At 37.4% G+C, this 16,985-nt stretch overlaps 1 protein-coding gene and 1 non-coding gene across 2 annotated transcripts in view; one reads left to right on the forward strand and one right to left on the reverse strand.

Moving 5' to 3' along the window:
• Nucleotides 1-16,985, forward strand: part of DSCAM (DS cell adhesion molecule) — a 691,848-nt gene that overhangs the window by 430,097 nt on the left and 244,766 nt on the right. The window contains exons 5-8 of the mRNA XM_066259344.1: nucleotides 1,774-2,052; nucleotides 5,654-5,929; nucleotides 12,794-13,090; nucleotides 13,823-14,098. Of these exons, the coding sequence (XP_066115441.1) occupies nucleotides 1,774-2,052; nucleotides 5,654-5,929; nucleotides 12,794-13,090; nucleotides 13,823-14,098 (1,128 nt within the window). The remainder of the gene's footprint in view (nucleotides 1-1,773; nucleotides 2,053-5,653; nucleotides 5,930-12,793; nucleotides 13,091-13,822; nucleotides 14,099-16,985) is intronic.
• On the reverse strand, nucleotides 4,638-4,743 carry LOC136327946 (U6 spliceosomal RNA). The gene has a single exon (XR_010729999.1). It is a non-coding gene; the product is annotated as a U6 spliceosomal RNA (small nuclear RNA).

The raw sequence follows: 16,985 nt of genomic DNA on the forward strand, positions 1-16,985 counted from the left end.
AATGGTTCTTACTGGATGAGAGGATATCCAGTCCTTTACTTTGGTGTTATCTGCAGGTGGACCAAAACAGCTGTAGTGGTTTCCTAAGACAAAGATAAGACAGTGTCAGGAGTCCACATCTGTTTTGTAATGTCCTCATGGAGACCAACATGGCCTTGTGCTGTTCTGAACAGGAAGAATTAGAAGATAGGACAAGTGAAGGTCATTGAGTTTTATTTTTATTTTTTAATAATTTTAATTGATTTTTACAATGAGAAGGGAAGAGGGAAGAGAGAGAGGAAAGCATCAATCTGTTGTTCCAACAATCCATGCACTCATTAATTGATTCTTGTATGTGCCCTGACTGGGTATCGAACTGGCAACCTTGGTGTATTGGGATGATACTCTAACCCAGTGGTCCCTAACCCCTGGGCTGCGGACCGGTACCAGTATGTGGGCCATTTGGTACTAGTCCACAGAGAAAGAATAAATAACTTACATTATTTCCATTTTATTTATATTTAAGTCTGAACAATGTTTTATTTTTTTTAAATGACCAGATTCCCTCTGTTACGTCCGTCTAAGACTCACCTTGACACTTGTCTCGGTCACATGATACATTTATCTGTCCCACCCTAAAGGCTGGTCTGTGAAAATATTTTCTGACATTAAACTGGTCTGTGGCCCATAAAAGGTTGGGGACCACTGCTCTAACCAACTAAGCTACTGGCAAGGGATTATTAAGTTTTATTTTTAACATCCAATTGAGGATCTCTATTTTACATTCTCCATGGTAATCCCTGAAAATATTACCTCCTACAAGCAAGCTTGGATGTTGAGCTGAGTGGTGTCCACTGCCCCAGATCTTAAGAACATCTTGTCTTTTTCCTTATTTGGCTCAAGATTATAGTGCAGGTCAAACATCACTTAGTAGAACAGCTAGTCATTTATTGTAAGTTTTTAATAACAGGGTAATAATATCATTGATAATCCACAAGCATCTTTTTTGTTTTAACCAGTCAATTTTTACCATACCTTGACTGTCTTCCTCTCACCTCAGATATCATTTCAGAGAGGATGTCCATGAAGTCCATTCCTGAAGTCACCTCAACACATTCACCTTCACTCACTTTGTCACCCATTTATTTTCTTCATTGCACTTACTACGAACTAAATTATCTTTATGTATTTGTTTACTAAGACATTTCCTGCTGTACACACACACACACACACACACCCAACTACAATGTAAGCTTCCTGAGAGCATCCTTCCTGTCTTATTCACTCACTATTGCATCTCCAGTACCTAACTCTGGGCTGGTTCCCGACTTGGGGTTCAAACACTGTTTGTGAAATAAGTAACTAAGACACTTCCCAACTTAATAACTGTATGTAAAATTCTTGTTTGTGACATAAAGTATACTAATGTTTAACAACTATTTCTGTTACTGTCACTCTCTTGAAAGGGGAGGTCTAACATTTCACTGGTTATAAGAAGACCCAATTCTTGGCTTAGAAGAGCAACTGCTATTGAACCATGCCGATTCCGAAGTTCTTAGTATTTAGTAGGGGGTGAAAAGCAGAATCTTTTCTGCTTCAAATTTGTGCAAATTCTGAACAAAAGAAATTTTATATAAATAGGACTTTTCATGTTCATATACAAAACCTTAAGAATCTGTATCAATAGCTGGTATGATGTATAGAATTTCAATAATGCATGAGGTCCTATGATTCTAAATGACCACATCAGCTCTCTTCTTTCACTGTGTCTAAGAGTTTTTCTTCCTTCTGCAGACCCAGCGAACTCAGCCCCATCCATACTGGATGGGTTTGATCATCGCAAAGCCATGGCAGGGCAGCGTGTGGAGCTGCCTTGCAAAGCTCTTGGGCACCCTGAGCCAGATTACCGCTGGCTGAAAGACAACATGCCCCTGGAACTTTCTGGAAGGTTCCAGAAGACTGTGACGGGGCTGCTTATTGAGAACAGTCGTCCCTCAGACTCAGGCAGCTATGTGTGTGAAGTGTCCAACAGATACGGAACTGCTAAGGTGATAGGCCGCCTGTACGTGAAACGTAAGTTGGACTGTAACTTGCAACAGTGATGTTGGCTGCCATTGATGGAGCTCTTGTTACAAGCTGACTTCCAGGCTTTCTCTGTAGCATTTCATTGATCGACAGCAAAGTACTGCTGAGACAGATATTAGCCCCATTTTGCAGATGAGGAAATTGAGGCTAAAATTTCTCAAAGTTATACAGGTGAAGTTTGGTGCTTAGAGTTGAATTCAGGTCTGTCTGATTCCCATGCCCAAAATTCCAAGATTTCCATTTGGCCCCAAGATAACATTACCTAGCTATTGAATTAAGAATGGCCAGCCTCACTGAAAACTGAGAGAAGAGGGGCAAGGTTGTGCTAGCACGCAGTCAAATCAAAATGATTGCCCTTGCCCTGTTTCCAGATGCTACTTTAAATTCTTAAGTGGGGCTATAATCAGCAGAAATGTTGGGCTGTAAATTATTCAAGCAGAGGACTTAGACTTGATATGATTGATCATTTCATCCAAGTGTGGTGGATGTGCTTAATCTGCAGTTGATTTGCGGGGACTGTCTTGAGGGATGTGTGGAGAAGGATGCTTGCTGCAGGCAGACTCAGAGGAAGAAGGGTGTGATCACAGTGGGGAGCACTCTGCTCTAGTTAAACACCTCAGTATCACTCCTGTGGGCACCAATCAAAATGAGTGCCCCAAGATCAGAGAGTCAGGGCAGACTACCAGACTTTGGTCCAAATAGATGTCTCTTAGTTGCCAAGATATAATGTTTAATAGCTAGCTAGGTAGATGATAGATGATAGATAGATAGATAGATAGATAGATAGATAGATAGATAGAGACACAATTTGGTGGGCTGAACTAAACAAACTGAATCACAAGAGTCCAACCCTAAAAGGGAGGCATTTTCTTATGCTGTCTGTTTTCCAGCCCTATGCCTGTTTATGGAAGTGCTCTTCAGTGTCACCCTGAGTGTAGACTGTTTTAGCACAATCCCAGCCCAAGAGAATATATTTAAAGTAAATATCCAAGGGTGAGTCCCACAAATATCATTCCAACTTGCTTAAGCAAGGTTAGGAAGAAATGGAGGATAATGCCTGCACATTTATATTTTCATTGCTGAAGAACTTTGTGCATGAAGTAATAAAACTATGCAATAGTAAGAATTATTCCCATAGGCTCAAAATCTCCTCTGTGTAACACATGTTTTATAGTTCCCTATTTTCTGTTGAATAAAGTTTCTAATTCAGGAATCATCAAAAACATCTCAAGTGAAACTGCCTGGTCATATTTCCCATAGTTTTTCTTAAAAAAAAAATACACACACACACACACACATACACACACACACACACACACACACATATATATATACACCTGCTAAATGTAACTTCTTCCTATTCTTTGTACAAACCCAATTCCTTTCCTGACTGCAAGTCATCAAAGGTGGGTTTCAAATACTTGAATATCTAAAACTTTCTATCTTTCTAATATTAATGCAATGTCCTTCCCCTAAGACATTTCTCATCCCCCTTACCCCCATCTTCTGCTCAACTCAGAGCATTCTAATGCTTTCTTGGTAAAAGTATTTATCATGACTACGTTTTGAAAGTCATTTGTGGAAAAGTCTTAATTTTGAGTGTGTTTCCATCATTGTATGCATCTGCCACATTAGCACTGGTTCTCAAACATTCCCATCCTCCTTTCTGACTGTTCTTTTGTTTTTTCTGTCTTCTCTCTTGACAAGGAACAATTTCTTGGGCTCCAAATCAGAGCCCTCCTCTATTCGATCTCTTCTCTTTTCCTTTGGTGTTCTCTCTTATTCTTGTGGCTTCAAATTCCTCCCCTCTGAAAATCACCCTGTATGTAAATGTTTAGCCTCTGCTGCTTCTTTGAGTGTCAGTGGAGTATGTTTCCCAATTTTATATCAGGTGTTTATCTGGCACTTCCAAAGAGCAATGTCACAAACCAAACTCTCCACCACCTCTACCTTGTAAAAGGCTCTCCTTGTTATTCCAGACATCATTCCCCCTTGAGTCACCTCCAAATGCAAATTATAAAACCTTGGTTCTCTTTAAGCTTCTTCTATGCCCAAATCCTATCCAGTCCTCGAGGTTGTACCTTGGTGTTTCTCAGCTCCTCTTTGTCTTAGATTGAGCCTGAATTCAGTGCCTCAGCAGCACATTTGCAATGTCTCTTTCCTGACCAGTTTTCCCACTCTCATTTGTCCAACACAATATGATCAATCAATTCTAAAAATGTGCTTGACTATAAAACTCACTTACTAAAAATTCTAGAAAGTCTAGAGGCTCTTTGCAATCTTATCCCAGACTGCCTTTGTCATTTTTCTTCCACTAATCCCCGTCAGAGACCTTATGTTGCATCCACACTGATCAGACCCTCCTCCTGAGGTGGAGCTGTGCTTCAGGCCCTGACTCAGGCATGCCCCAGTCCACAGTGCCCTCTGGCCACACCTCTACCCGTGCTTGATAAACCAGGACTTTCTGTTGATTCTCTGCCATATATTATATGTCTCCAAGAGACTTTATTGATTTCTATATTTATTCTAGTAGTTGTCTTACCCACCTGGAAGCCTAAATTCTTTTCTTTTCTTTTTTTTTTTTAATTTTTTTTTTATTCATTGTCTCCTTGTGCAGGGGCCATGCTAATCTTCTCTGTATCATTCCAATTTTAGTATATGTGCTGCCGGAGCGAGCACTGAAGCCTAAATTCTTTAGAACCAAAGACTTCACAATGTGGTGACATGAGCAGTAGGAATAACTGGGATAAAAGAAACTGGTTTTTTCTATTTACCTATTTAGTGGATTTGGTTAGTTAATTTTTCTGAATAACCATTGCTTCTTCTGCAAAATGGAGACAATAACACAAAGCTTGCAGGATTATGGGAAGACTGACTTAAATAATATACAAAAGATGTTTGCTAACTTTATGGCACATGCTAGTTGTGCCAGATGTTCATTTTTATCTCACCTGTGATTTTAATCCTGTCCTTGGTGTACAGATGTTTAATAAGTGCTTGCTAACTTGAATAGAGTTTGTTGAATGAAAATATAGGAAATCCACGAATGAGATTTCCAACCCTGCCCCAACCAGTTAGCCTAATTTTAAACAAACAAGCAAGCAAACAAACAAACAAAACTGTTTTATGGTCACAACTTCTAATGACACCTGTTTTCTTACAGCTGTTACTGGCCCAGGGTAAGCCACATTAGTGATGTGAGTGAGTATATGTGTGTGAGAATGGCCTAGGACAAAATCAGTCATGCCACCTTGAGACAAGGCAAATGGGGTGTAAATATTCAAATATTTCTGTCCTTCCTTGTGTGCAGAACATTACATTTCTTACTGTCAACAGGTTAATATGCACACATTTTCACTGAGAAAGCAATTTGACCAGTATTGGTCTATTTGCTACATAGAGAGAGAAGTCCAGAAAAAAATAGCAGAGTGTCCTTCTAGACTACATGTGGCACCCAACAGAACCCTGAGTGTGAGACTTTGTGGGGTGTGATGCACTTGCCTTGTCAGAAGTTCACCATGTTGTTGAAATGCTACTACATGTATGATATTTTTTACCTTCTTTTTTTCTCTCTTACCAAAATCTCCAGAGCCCCTGAAAGCTACCATCAGCCCCAGGAAAGTTAAAAGCAGCGTGGGTAGCCAGGTTTCCTTGTCCTGCAGCGTAACAGGAAGTGAGGACCAGGAACTCTCCTGGTACCGAAATGGTGAAATCCTCAACCCTGGAAAAAATGTGAGGATCACAGGGATCAACCACGAAAACCTTATAATGGATCACATGGTCAAAAGTGACGGGGGTGCATACCAGTGCTTTGTGCGCAAGGATAAGCTGTCCGCTCAAGACTTTGTGCAGGTGGTCCTTGAAGGTCAGTGGGCCTCGTTACAGGGTTCAGCTGAAAAAGAGCCCAAACCCAGAGCACTCAAAAATAAGAGTGAAGGGTGAAACAGTGCTGATAACTCCCAGTTTACACCTTTTGGATCTTTCTTTACCTATGTGACCTTTATACCTATCTGTACCTTTCTATCTATCTGACTAGCTAATAACTCTACATGATTTTTCAAGATAAATCTGACAAACAAAAGATTAGGTTCTGATGAAATGAAAATTGTACAAGGTATAAGTAACACAATAATGTAATTTAACATATAGTTAATTAGCATAAAGGTTGCCCACTCATGTTTAATCTTACTTGTCAGGATGTAGACTTCTGAAACTTTGAAACTTAAGTTTTGATTGACAATCCACTATGCTTTGTGCCAGTGTTTCTCAATAATGCTTTTTTTTTTTTTTTTTTGAGGGCTCTAGAATTTTAGCTACACTTCTGGCCTCTACCCACTAAATGCAAGTAGTACCTTTCTACAAAGTGTGACAGCCAAAAAAGTCTCTAGATATTTTCAGATGTCCCCCGGGGGTGCAAAATAGCAACATTTTGAGATGCAGAACATTAGAGGCCAAATACAAGTGATATTTCAACATTGTGCTTGATGGAGTGAAAAATGACATCTGGTTCATAGGGCTGTTCCTAGTTCATAAGCTGTTCCTAATATTCAAAGATTTAGATGAATAGAACTTCTGGGGAATTACCTTGTGGTATAATAATAGGTTGTAGGTATGTTTTATTGTTGTTGTTGTTTTATTTAACTATCTACTGCCAACTTACATCTTCAAGCTTATCAATCAGCCAGGGAAAGAAGCTATTAAAGTAACATTCAAGTGAGACATATGTTTATCACCAGATAATTGAACTTGCTTTTATCTGTATATTTGTGTGTCTTGTTGGAAACTGTGTCTTTCTATATAAATTAAATTTTATATGTTATCAATTGATAAAATAATAACATGACTTTCATGTATCTTAAAGGGAGAAAAAATAAAATCCATTTATGGGTAAAAATAACTAAATATATCTTGGTGTTAAAAGGATAGTTCTATCATTCTTTTTAACCTTAGCCAATTTTTAAGAAGTAGACTTAGAATGGCATTCTTATTTTCATTCAGGCATTTTCTTGAAGACAATGAGATTTCTAAAGCAGAGGTGAAATTAGCTGAAGGCACGGCTCTCATATTAAATGCCTGACACTGTGTTCCACATAATAATTAAGTGCAGAAAGTAATCAATTTGTACAGGGCTCGTTTGGTAATGATGATGCACCACAGCCTGTATATAGTCACTATTTTTAGATTGCTAGCAGAAAAGGGAGAGATTACCTTTCTAGGCCTAGTTACCATGGCAACCATCTCACAGGCCTAAGAAGCCTAAAGAGCATATTGATAATCCATAATGATGTCTAAAGGGTTCAGGTTATCACAGAATGACAGCTTAAAAAAGATTTCAAAGACACTTGGTCTCACTGGGAAATTAATGTCTACTTTCATCTCCAAAAAAACCTGTCACTTGAATAAGAAAAAGGGATCGAGGGGCTCACTGAGCATCCTCATGGACTTATTTGCTGCATGTTAGCTTCCATTCAGGGCAAGAAGCTTCACCCTATTTTTTTTTCTCTTCTGAGAAATGGTGGTGATAATGTAGCAAAGTAGAGAAGAAATGGAACTGCACCTACAAATCTAGTCTCTTCCCTAAAACAGTGTCTAACTAGTATCCCTAATGAAATAGCTGTGGATTAGCATAAGTGTAAAAACTTACAATTCTCGAAGTAATAATGGCCACTGATATAATGCACAACCAGAGAGGGTTTCCTGCTGGGTCAAAGAAACTGAAATGGCAGTCTAACAAAACTGGAATCTAATAGTAGTTATACATTCAAGACAAAACAAGATTAACTGGAAAATGGAATTATGAGAAAAGAATGGGAACAGGTCCTATTTCTGAAAATGATAGAATAGCATGTGTCAGGCTAACCTGCAAGAAGATTAGAATTATGAACTATGGGAAAAGCAAAACTATATGCAGACACTAAAACGACAGCCAAAGGTAGGCAGAGGAATTAGCCCTTAAAAAAGGGGGCAAAGGTTAGGTGTTACGTACATTGAGAACATAGCTCCTCTAAAGATACTCTCCAGTTTTTGTAGGGTAGAGAATAGAGAACAGGAAAGAAAGCAGAAAGTGCAGTTGTATGGGACTGAGAGATAGAAGGACAAAAGTCTGGGCTGTTGAGTCACCTGCAAATTGAGACAGGTGAGTAGAAATTCCAAGAAGGAGAAAATAACAGTAGTGAGTCTTAAAATAGGAAAATAAACTTCCTTGAAAAACTTCGTTGACTCCTGAACTGCAAAAATTTGAAAAAGAATCCAAGTATACCATAAAAATAACTAGATGTCCAAAACAAATAAGAAATAGGATACTATAGCTAGGGATCAAATGACAAAGTAGGAAATAGAAACAGACCTTGAAAGGATCCAGATATTAGAATGAGCAGATAAGGACTTCAAAGCTATTTAAACTATGTTTAATAACTTAAAGGAAAATTTGGGCATAACAAATGGACATGTGGGAAAGACCAGCAGAGACATGGAAACCATAAAATGAAACACATAGGAATGAAAACATTCACGGTATTGGCTTTAATGTAAGATTGCAGAAGGAAGAAGAAAGGACTAGTGAACTTGAAGATAAATGAAAATAAATTATATTATCTGCAGCAAAGAGAGAAAGCAGACTCCAAATGAAATTAGCAGAGCCTCAGAGACATGTGGGATATTTATCAGATGCTCTTATAGACATAATTAGAGGCCCAGAAGAACAGGAGTCAGAGAATGAGGAAGAAAAACATTTAAAGAAATAATGACCATCATTTCCAGAAATTTAGTATAAACAAATAACATTACAGATGACAAGAACTTCAGCAAATCCAGAAAAGAATAACAAAGAAAATCATATGCAGATGCATCGGAGTCAAGTTTCTGAAAATCAATGATAAATAGAATATTTTATGGTTCTAAGGGAGGAAAAATGCTACATAAAGGGAGATAACAATATAAAATGTGGGGAACTTCTCATCAGAGACTTTAGAGGATAGGAGACAAAGGAGCAATGTCTTTAAATGGTATAAAGGATTTGAAACATCTATCAACCTAGATATCTCTATGTTTTTAATAAACAAAAGCTCAAAGGATGTGTTACCAGAAGACCTGTACATTAAGAAATAGTAAATGACTTCCTCAGGGTAAAGAAAATGACCTAAAATGGGAACTTAGATTACTGGAAATAAAAATTATAAGAAATAATAAATATTTTAGTAAACATTTGGCAAAATAGTTTTCTCTCTTTTAATTTCTTTAAACTATAATAGATTCATTATAAATTACCACATTGTATTATTACATAATTTATAACATAGATATAATAACACAAAGGACAGAATATAAGTTAAATTATTTGAAATCATTTGTTGCAATGTTCTTATGTTTCACCTGAAGAACTACAAATTTAACTTCTGGATGTGATTGAAATTGTATTTACATGTATACACATAAAATATTAATTAGAAAAAATATAGATGAAATATATACTACTACAGACTGCTGTAAAATATTTTTCACACACAAACACACATTTATATATGATATATACTATACACATGTCTGACAAATATTATATATAATTTATATAAGATATCTGACAAATATATTATGTGTGTGTATTAATTATATTCAATATACATAAGGAAGTACAAATCAGTAACAAAGGCAAACAGTCTAACATAAAAAAAAATCACAAAATCTTTGAGCAGACATTTCACAAAAGGAAACACAGAAACAGCCAATAAGCACATGAAAACAACCTCACTTCCATAATATTTGCCAAAAATGCACAAGCTGCATCTGATCATGGGGTACATCAAAGAAACTGAGTTTGAGCAACTGGCTGCAAAGTAACTTCAAGTATGTCAAAGTGAAGAAATGCAGAAGCCACAAAAGAATATTCCAGATTGAAAGACAGTAAAGAGACATGACAGATAATTGTTAAGTATGACACTGATTGGACTGGGGGAAAAATAGCTGGAAGGGACATTTGGGTCAATTGCTAGATTTTTGGTATGGACTGTCCATTAGCTTATGGTACTGTTCTGAAGTTACATTTTCTAATTTTGCTAACTGGTCTGTAGATGTGATGGAATATGTGCCTCTAAAAAGAGCACACTCTCCATGATTACGTGGATTAAAGCTCAGGAACAGGCGGAGCTAAAACATAGAGTCAGAAATCAGCACAGTGCTTGTATATGGTAGGTGGAGACCACCAACATCGGGATGATGGGGAAGTTTTGCATCTTGATTGTTTTGGTGGTTACAAATATATAGTGTTACCATATTTCCCCATGTATAAGACACTCCTATGTATAAGAAGCACCTTAATTTTGGGGCCCAAAATTTGAAAAAAAAAGTATTACATAAAGTTATTGAACTCAAGTTTTACTCATCATAAAATTCATACAACTCCTCATCACTGTCAAAACTCCCTTCCATTAGCTTGTCCTCATCTGTGTCTGATGACAAATCACTGTCTTTATATATTTCCTCGTCCTCAGTTCCATTTATGTCATTTGAAATGCCACAAGCACTGTATAATATGCACACAGTTTTTAGACCTCAAATTTTTTTAAAAAAGGTGAATCTTATACTTGGAGAAATATGATAATACAATTCATTCTGTTGTACACTTAAGTCCTGTATATTTCACTGCACATACACATTATCTTAAAAAAGGGGTTTAATTAAAAAAATCAGTTTCTAAACAGATTCTAAAAGACTTGAACTTGAGGTACTTAGCATAAAAATCAGTGCAAAGACATTTACAGCTAAATACATCCTAAAATGAAAAAAAGCATTGACTTATGAGGTCAAATGAGATACTGTATGTACACGCGCCCAAAGGCTGGCTATGTCCAGTGAATAACAAGCACGATGACGTCTGACATCCCAGTCAGTTAAATGCAGAGCGCTCTGAGGCAGCGTCTGCAGTAAGCCACAGGATCGTTGTTTTAATATTGTGAAGTTCTTTTCTTCATCTTTTGACAGTTAAAGGAATTTGTCTGCGATCCCAGGATGCTGAAGCATGCTATGTATGAATATATCTGGGAAAAACATAGTTGAGGGCCTTCTCCAGCCACCCAAAACATGAGTTAGAATGAAAACATTAAGATTTCAGAATTTGCAAATGAAAAGGTGGTAGAAGGCTGTCAGGAAGCACCCGGTATAACTCACCCCCAATGAGAACCTTGCACAGCTGGCCCAGCTGGCCACAGAAATAGGCTTGAAGGTTTTAAGTGATAAATGTCTCTTTCTTCCACAGTTTTTGGAAGTATTAACAGTTGTTTTTCTGTGTTGAAATTTTAGGCTATTTTCAGTTTTGTTTCCTACGCTTGTTTTGCTTATATTTTTCAACAATTAATATAACTTTTAAAATAAAAATTGAAAACTAAAAAATACTCTGTTAATTATCACCTTTTGTTAAGGATAAACTCTTAAAATGAACACAATTTAAAATAATGTTCTCCAGGAAGGTTTATTACCACACTCAGAAATCCTGTTTCATGTGATCACAATTATGTTAAAATGACCCACTTATACCTAGGAAGAAAAAATGTGTCACCTTGTTTATTTATGTGACTGAGTCTGCTCAGCCTATAGGTAACTTGTTCTTCTTTTGACTTGTACAGTTCTCCTTAATATGCATGAATCTCTCTTTTTTTTAATGGGGAGCCATATAAAAAATAGAAACATGAATTTGTGAGTACTACCATACAATATGAGGAAAATAGGGACAGGCAGACAGGAAGGGAGAGAGATGAGAAGCATCAATTCTTTCTTGCAGTACCTTAGTTGTTTATTGACTGCTTTCTCATATGTGCCTTGACCGGGGAGCTACAGCAGACTGAGTGACACCTTGCTCAAGCCAGCAACCTTGGCCTCAAGCTGGTGAGCCTTGCTCAAAGTGGATGAGCCCATGCTTAAGCTGGCAACCTTAGGGTTTCGAACCTGGGTCCTCCGTGTTTCAATCCAATGCTATATCCACTGTGTCAATGCCTGGTCAGACCCATTAATACTTCCTTAAGGTTAAGCTCCTAGTTTGTTTGGGACAGTCTTGGGTTTTGCCTGTTCTCCTAGCATAATTATACACAATACCCACTTCATCCTCAAAGGTGTCCCAGGTTCTGTGATAAGTTATATGGCCACCTCACTTAAGATACTTATAGAGATGTTTAATACATGCCAGAAGGGTCAAACTTTATTTAGCATCATGGAAATTTATGTGCACTTATCATGTGTCATTAAAATTCTAAAAGGTGATTTCTTATGAGAAAATTAAGATGAGATCATCAGTCTCTCTCTCTCTCTTTTTCCTTTATTCCTCTAACCAGCTCCCTGATGAGCAATCCCTAATTAACTGGGGAGGAGTGGAAAGTTAAAGTGAGGGTTTGGGGTTGTGGATTTCTTCTGTGCTTATAACTTTGGGAGGGGACATCCAGTTTTGAATTGTAGATTTCTTGGGAGCTAACATTGTTTAACATGAATATCAGGGTTGTATCATCATTCTTGTCATTATGAAAATCAGCAAATATATAAATGATTAAAGCTTTGCTAATGATGTCCAGACCAATTTTGAAAATTAAATCAAGTTCTGATTGGAATTTGGTTGTATTGATAGCACCAAAGTTTTTTACAGTATTAATGAGCACTGCATCTACTTCTGAATCATTAAATAAACATACTTGGAGGTTGTTTAATTATCTGTATGTGCCACTTGCTTCCATAATTTGTCTTCCTGCAGATGGAACTCCCAAAATTATTTCTGCCTTTAGTGAAAAAGTGGTGAGTCCAGCAGAACCTGTTTCCCTCATGTGCAACGTGAAGGGCACACCACTGCCCACAATCACGTGGACCCTGGACGATGACCCGATTCTCAAGGGTGGCAGTCACCGCATCAGCCAGATGATCACGTCAGAGGGCAACGTGGTCAGCTACCTGAACATCTCTAGCTCTCAGGTCCGTGACGGGGGAGTCTACCGCTGCACCGCCAACAACTCAGCCGGCGTCGTCCTGTACCAGGCTCGAATAAACGTAAGAGGTGCTTGTCAAATCAGCTCCTCAAAAAAACACACATACCTCATTGTAGTGGAGAAGGAGGTTGCTGCATGCATTGAGCTGAGTCCTGGAATGCCGAAGCGGGGTAGCAGCCCCTTCCCATTTCCTACTCTTTTCTTCTTATTCAGGAATGGCACCGACTAGGATAATGTTGGAGATGGCATTTCGGTTTCTTTAGTCAGCTTGTTCTCCAGTTCTACTCTTCGATATGTCCATGTGACCTGTCCTTTCCTGGTTTATGCTCTGCATGCTCTTTCCTTCCTTTTCTTCTTCTGCTCTACAACATTCGTGGTAAACCTCCATGGACATGGTATTTAACCTGCATTCATAGTGCAACATGGCATAACCTCCATCTCCATAATCTATAGAGGGTGGATCCATTGACTCGCTGACAGTGTCTCCACAGGAAGAGCATGCTTATTCGGTGCAGATGAGTTACATGTTATTGCCCTCTGTCATGTAGTTCAAAACATTCTAATAGAAGTAATTAATAATTAAAGTATTCGACAATCATTCAGTTCCTTTGAAAGTAGTGAAACTAAAAGAAATGAAAGCATCTTAGGGAAAAATGACCAAATGCAGAAAAATTTAATTGAAAAAGATGTCCAACATGAAATAATCTACATTTTTAACTCAGTGTGTCAAGAGTGTACCTGTTTCCACACATAAGGTGTACCCTTAAATTATTTTCAAGAGTTTCTTTGTGTCTCTCCAGGGCCTGCAAGTATTCGACCAATGAAAAACATCACAGCAATAGCAGGACGGGACACATACATTCACTGCCGTGTGATTGGCTATCCCTATTACTCCATCAAGTGGTATAAGAACTCTAACCTGCTTCCTTTTAACCACCGCCAAGTGGCATTTGAGAACAATGGCACTCTGAAACTCTCAGATGTGCAGAAAGAAGTTGATGAGGGAGAGTACACATGCAATGTGCTGGTTCAACCACAACTCTCCACCAGCCAGAGTGTCCACGTGACAGTGAAAGGTAAGGCTGGTCTCCTCTCTGTCCCCACTCAGCTCACTATTACTTAGCTCAGGTGTTTCAATGATTAGGAGTGGGATAATCTAAGAATCCGCATATGTAAAATAAAACAGTCATATTCCTCTGTTATAAAGACTGAGGAGTGATGGATTATATTTGATGTCCTGTCTTCTGTAACACCGCATCTCCACAAGACCTGTGGTCAGTAGAGCTTTCCTTTCATGTGAATTTTTGGCTTGGTGTCCCAGAGGACATTTGTTCTTAATATAACCCTAGAAAATAAAAGAAATACTTCACTGACCTGATTATCTAGTTGTCTAACAGGTCATTTTAAAATTTTTTCTTTTCCTAAAAACTCCTAAAAGCTAATTCTTCTAGCATCCAGCTGAGAGAAGGAGGACTTCCAACTTCTCCTCTTGCATAGATGAGCAGGTCAAAGCAACAATATAGCAATGAGATGACTAGAGGACCCCAATTTTTAAAATTATTCTTTATATCATGACATCATGACATGGACTATCCTGGAATCTGACCTTCAGGATGAACTTTGGAGATCATGTAACTTGACTCCAATCTACTTATTTATTAAGACAAAGTAATAAAATATACCCAGTGACACACAGTTTTGTAAAGGCAGATGCTTAGGGGAAACTGTTTCTTCCATTCCCCAATTCAGTTTTCTTAGAGGAATATAAAATGAAAATTTTTTAATTATATGAATAATATATATGAAGAAGCTCATGAAAATAGCTCTAATATATTAAGAAAAAAATTCAAAATTTTTTGGAAGCAGCCTCCTGCCCTGCTAAGCTGCCCTACCAGAATGTTTCAAGAGATTTCCCTTAGAACCAATAATTGTCTCTTAGCATTCTGGTTACAAAGTTGGATAGGTTTATCAAGTCTTTTCCAACCTTCTTTTCTCACAAACCCTGTTAGTTTACCTTCTTTTAGGACCACCTATACACAACACAATATGTAAAATATTATGCATTATAAATTATACATATACTATGTATTATGTGTTATATATAATATTAAATTCACCTACACATAAATAATTTTGAACCTTTTATTTTAATAATCACATATCTTAGGAGTTTTCTCAAATCATTAGAAATAATTGGTAAATCAGACTGGTCAAGGCTGCCTAAAAGTTTATTTTGTGCTTGTATGTATTTCTTCAACCATCTTTCATGGAATATATACTCTATGCCAAGTATTACTCTAGGCTTTGAGAAAAACAATAATAGAGAATTAGACAAGGTCACTCTTGGAGCTCTGCTTCCCATCAGAAGATATAAACAATAACCAGATAAAACAAGTGAATAAACTATAAACACACATACACACACACATACACACACACACACAAAACCCACTTGGAAGTAGTCAATGCTACATAGAGAATTAGACCATATTATCTAAAGGTTAGCTTCAGTGAAAATTAGGAGACATATTGATGAGTTTTTCATACTCTTTTTTTAAAAAAAAGTTGCCTTTTGAATAAATATTTTACCCATACATGGTTTTCTTACATAATAAATTGATCATTTGAAAATTATTGGTTCACTAGTTCTACAGATCTTCCAAATGTTGACATAATTCATTATACAATATGAAAATTTCACCATGATCTCATCAGAAAAGGATTTAAGCATTGGGAAACTGTTTAGCTCATGGTGACAGATACAGGTTTTCCAAAATTCTATTATTTTTGCTTGAAAATCTTAATTTTATTATTTGCAACAAACACAACCAGTTATAATTATAGGAACAACAAACTAATTTATTTTCCTTTACAGAAAAATGCCTACCAATTATAAAAGCCTGAATAACTATAGTTTTTAGGTAGCCACTCTTTAAAGAGCAGATGGTATTCCATGGAAAAAGTGGCTAATTGAGCTTGTAACTCAAACAGGTACACAAGTACTTTGCTTCTAGTCAAAACTCTCACTCATAGGTGGCAGACATACTTTGTGCATTCTTCCCCTTTTGTGAACAGAGAACATTACAAATGACATGAATTCAAAGATCAAGATTTCTTAAAATTATTTTTTATGGCTTTATCATGTATCCTTACATAAAACTGGTTTTAAAAATAAACTGGGAGTGTGTGGTAGTAAACAATATGTGACTACTCTCATATTTTGATGTCACTTCTGTGATTTGTGCTAAGTCCCCAGCAGTCTTATCCTTTTTGCTTTTCATATCTATGCAAGTGTCAACACAGTAAGAAAGATAAATTATGTCTTGGTATTACTATGAAAATGGTTCCTTCAGAACAGCTTCTCCATATATAACAGGTATATTGGTCCTGGCTATTTCTGGGCTCACATGCCCACAACTTACTGTGGGAAGAAGAGAGATCTGCTCTGAAAATTCCAATTAGGCAAGTTTTAGGGAGGAACTCTGGCTGGCTATTGATAGGCCATCAGCCCACTCCTGGACCAATCACAGTAGCTAAAGCTAAGATGTTCCTGGATAAGCTGCCTGCCTCCACCCATACCTTTATGTCAGGAACATGATTTAGTTATCAAGAGAAGGAGGAAAATGAAAACAACAGACATTAAGATAGTGAATTAAAATACAAACAGTCCTGATAATGACTTCAAGAATGTGTATTGACTTATTAAAATGTGCTCAGTAAAGCATGGTCCTGAGCAGATCAGTACCTCAGAAGATGTACTTTTTCCTATGGCTAAGCATTCTTCCGAAAGGAAACCAACCCCAGAGATAGGAATTATATTAGACAATGGAAGCACAGCAAAGACAACTGATAGGGAGGGCTGGGGAAGGGGCCAGATGAAAGTAAGATGTCAGGCGTGCAATCAACTTAGAAAGACAAAAAGAGCAGAATTCCCTCCAGAAACAAGACTGTAGTAAAATCAAA

The sequence above is a fragment of the Saccopteryx bilineata genome, chromosome 2 (genome assembly GCF_036850765.1).
Source record: "Saccopteryx bilineata isolate mSacBil1 chromosome 2, mSacBil1_pri_phased_curated, whole genome shotgun sequence".
Classification (NCBI taxonomy): Eukaryota; Metazoa; Chordata; class Mammalia; order Chiroptera; family Emballonuridae; genus Saccopteryx; species Saccopteryx bilineata.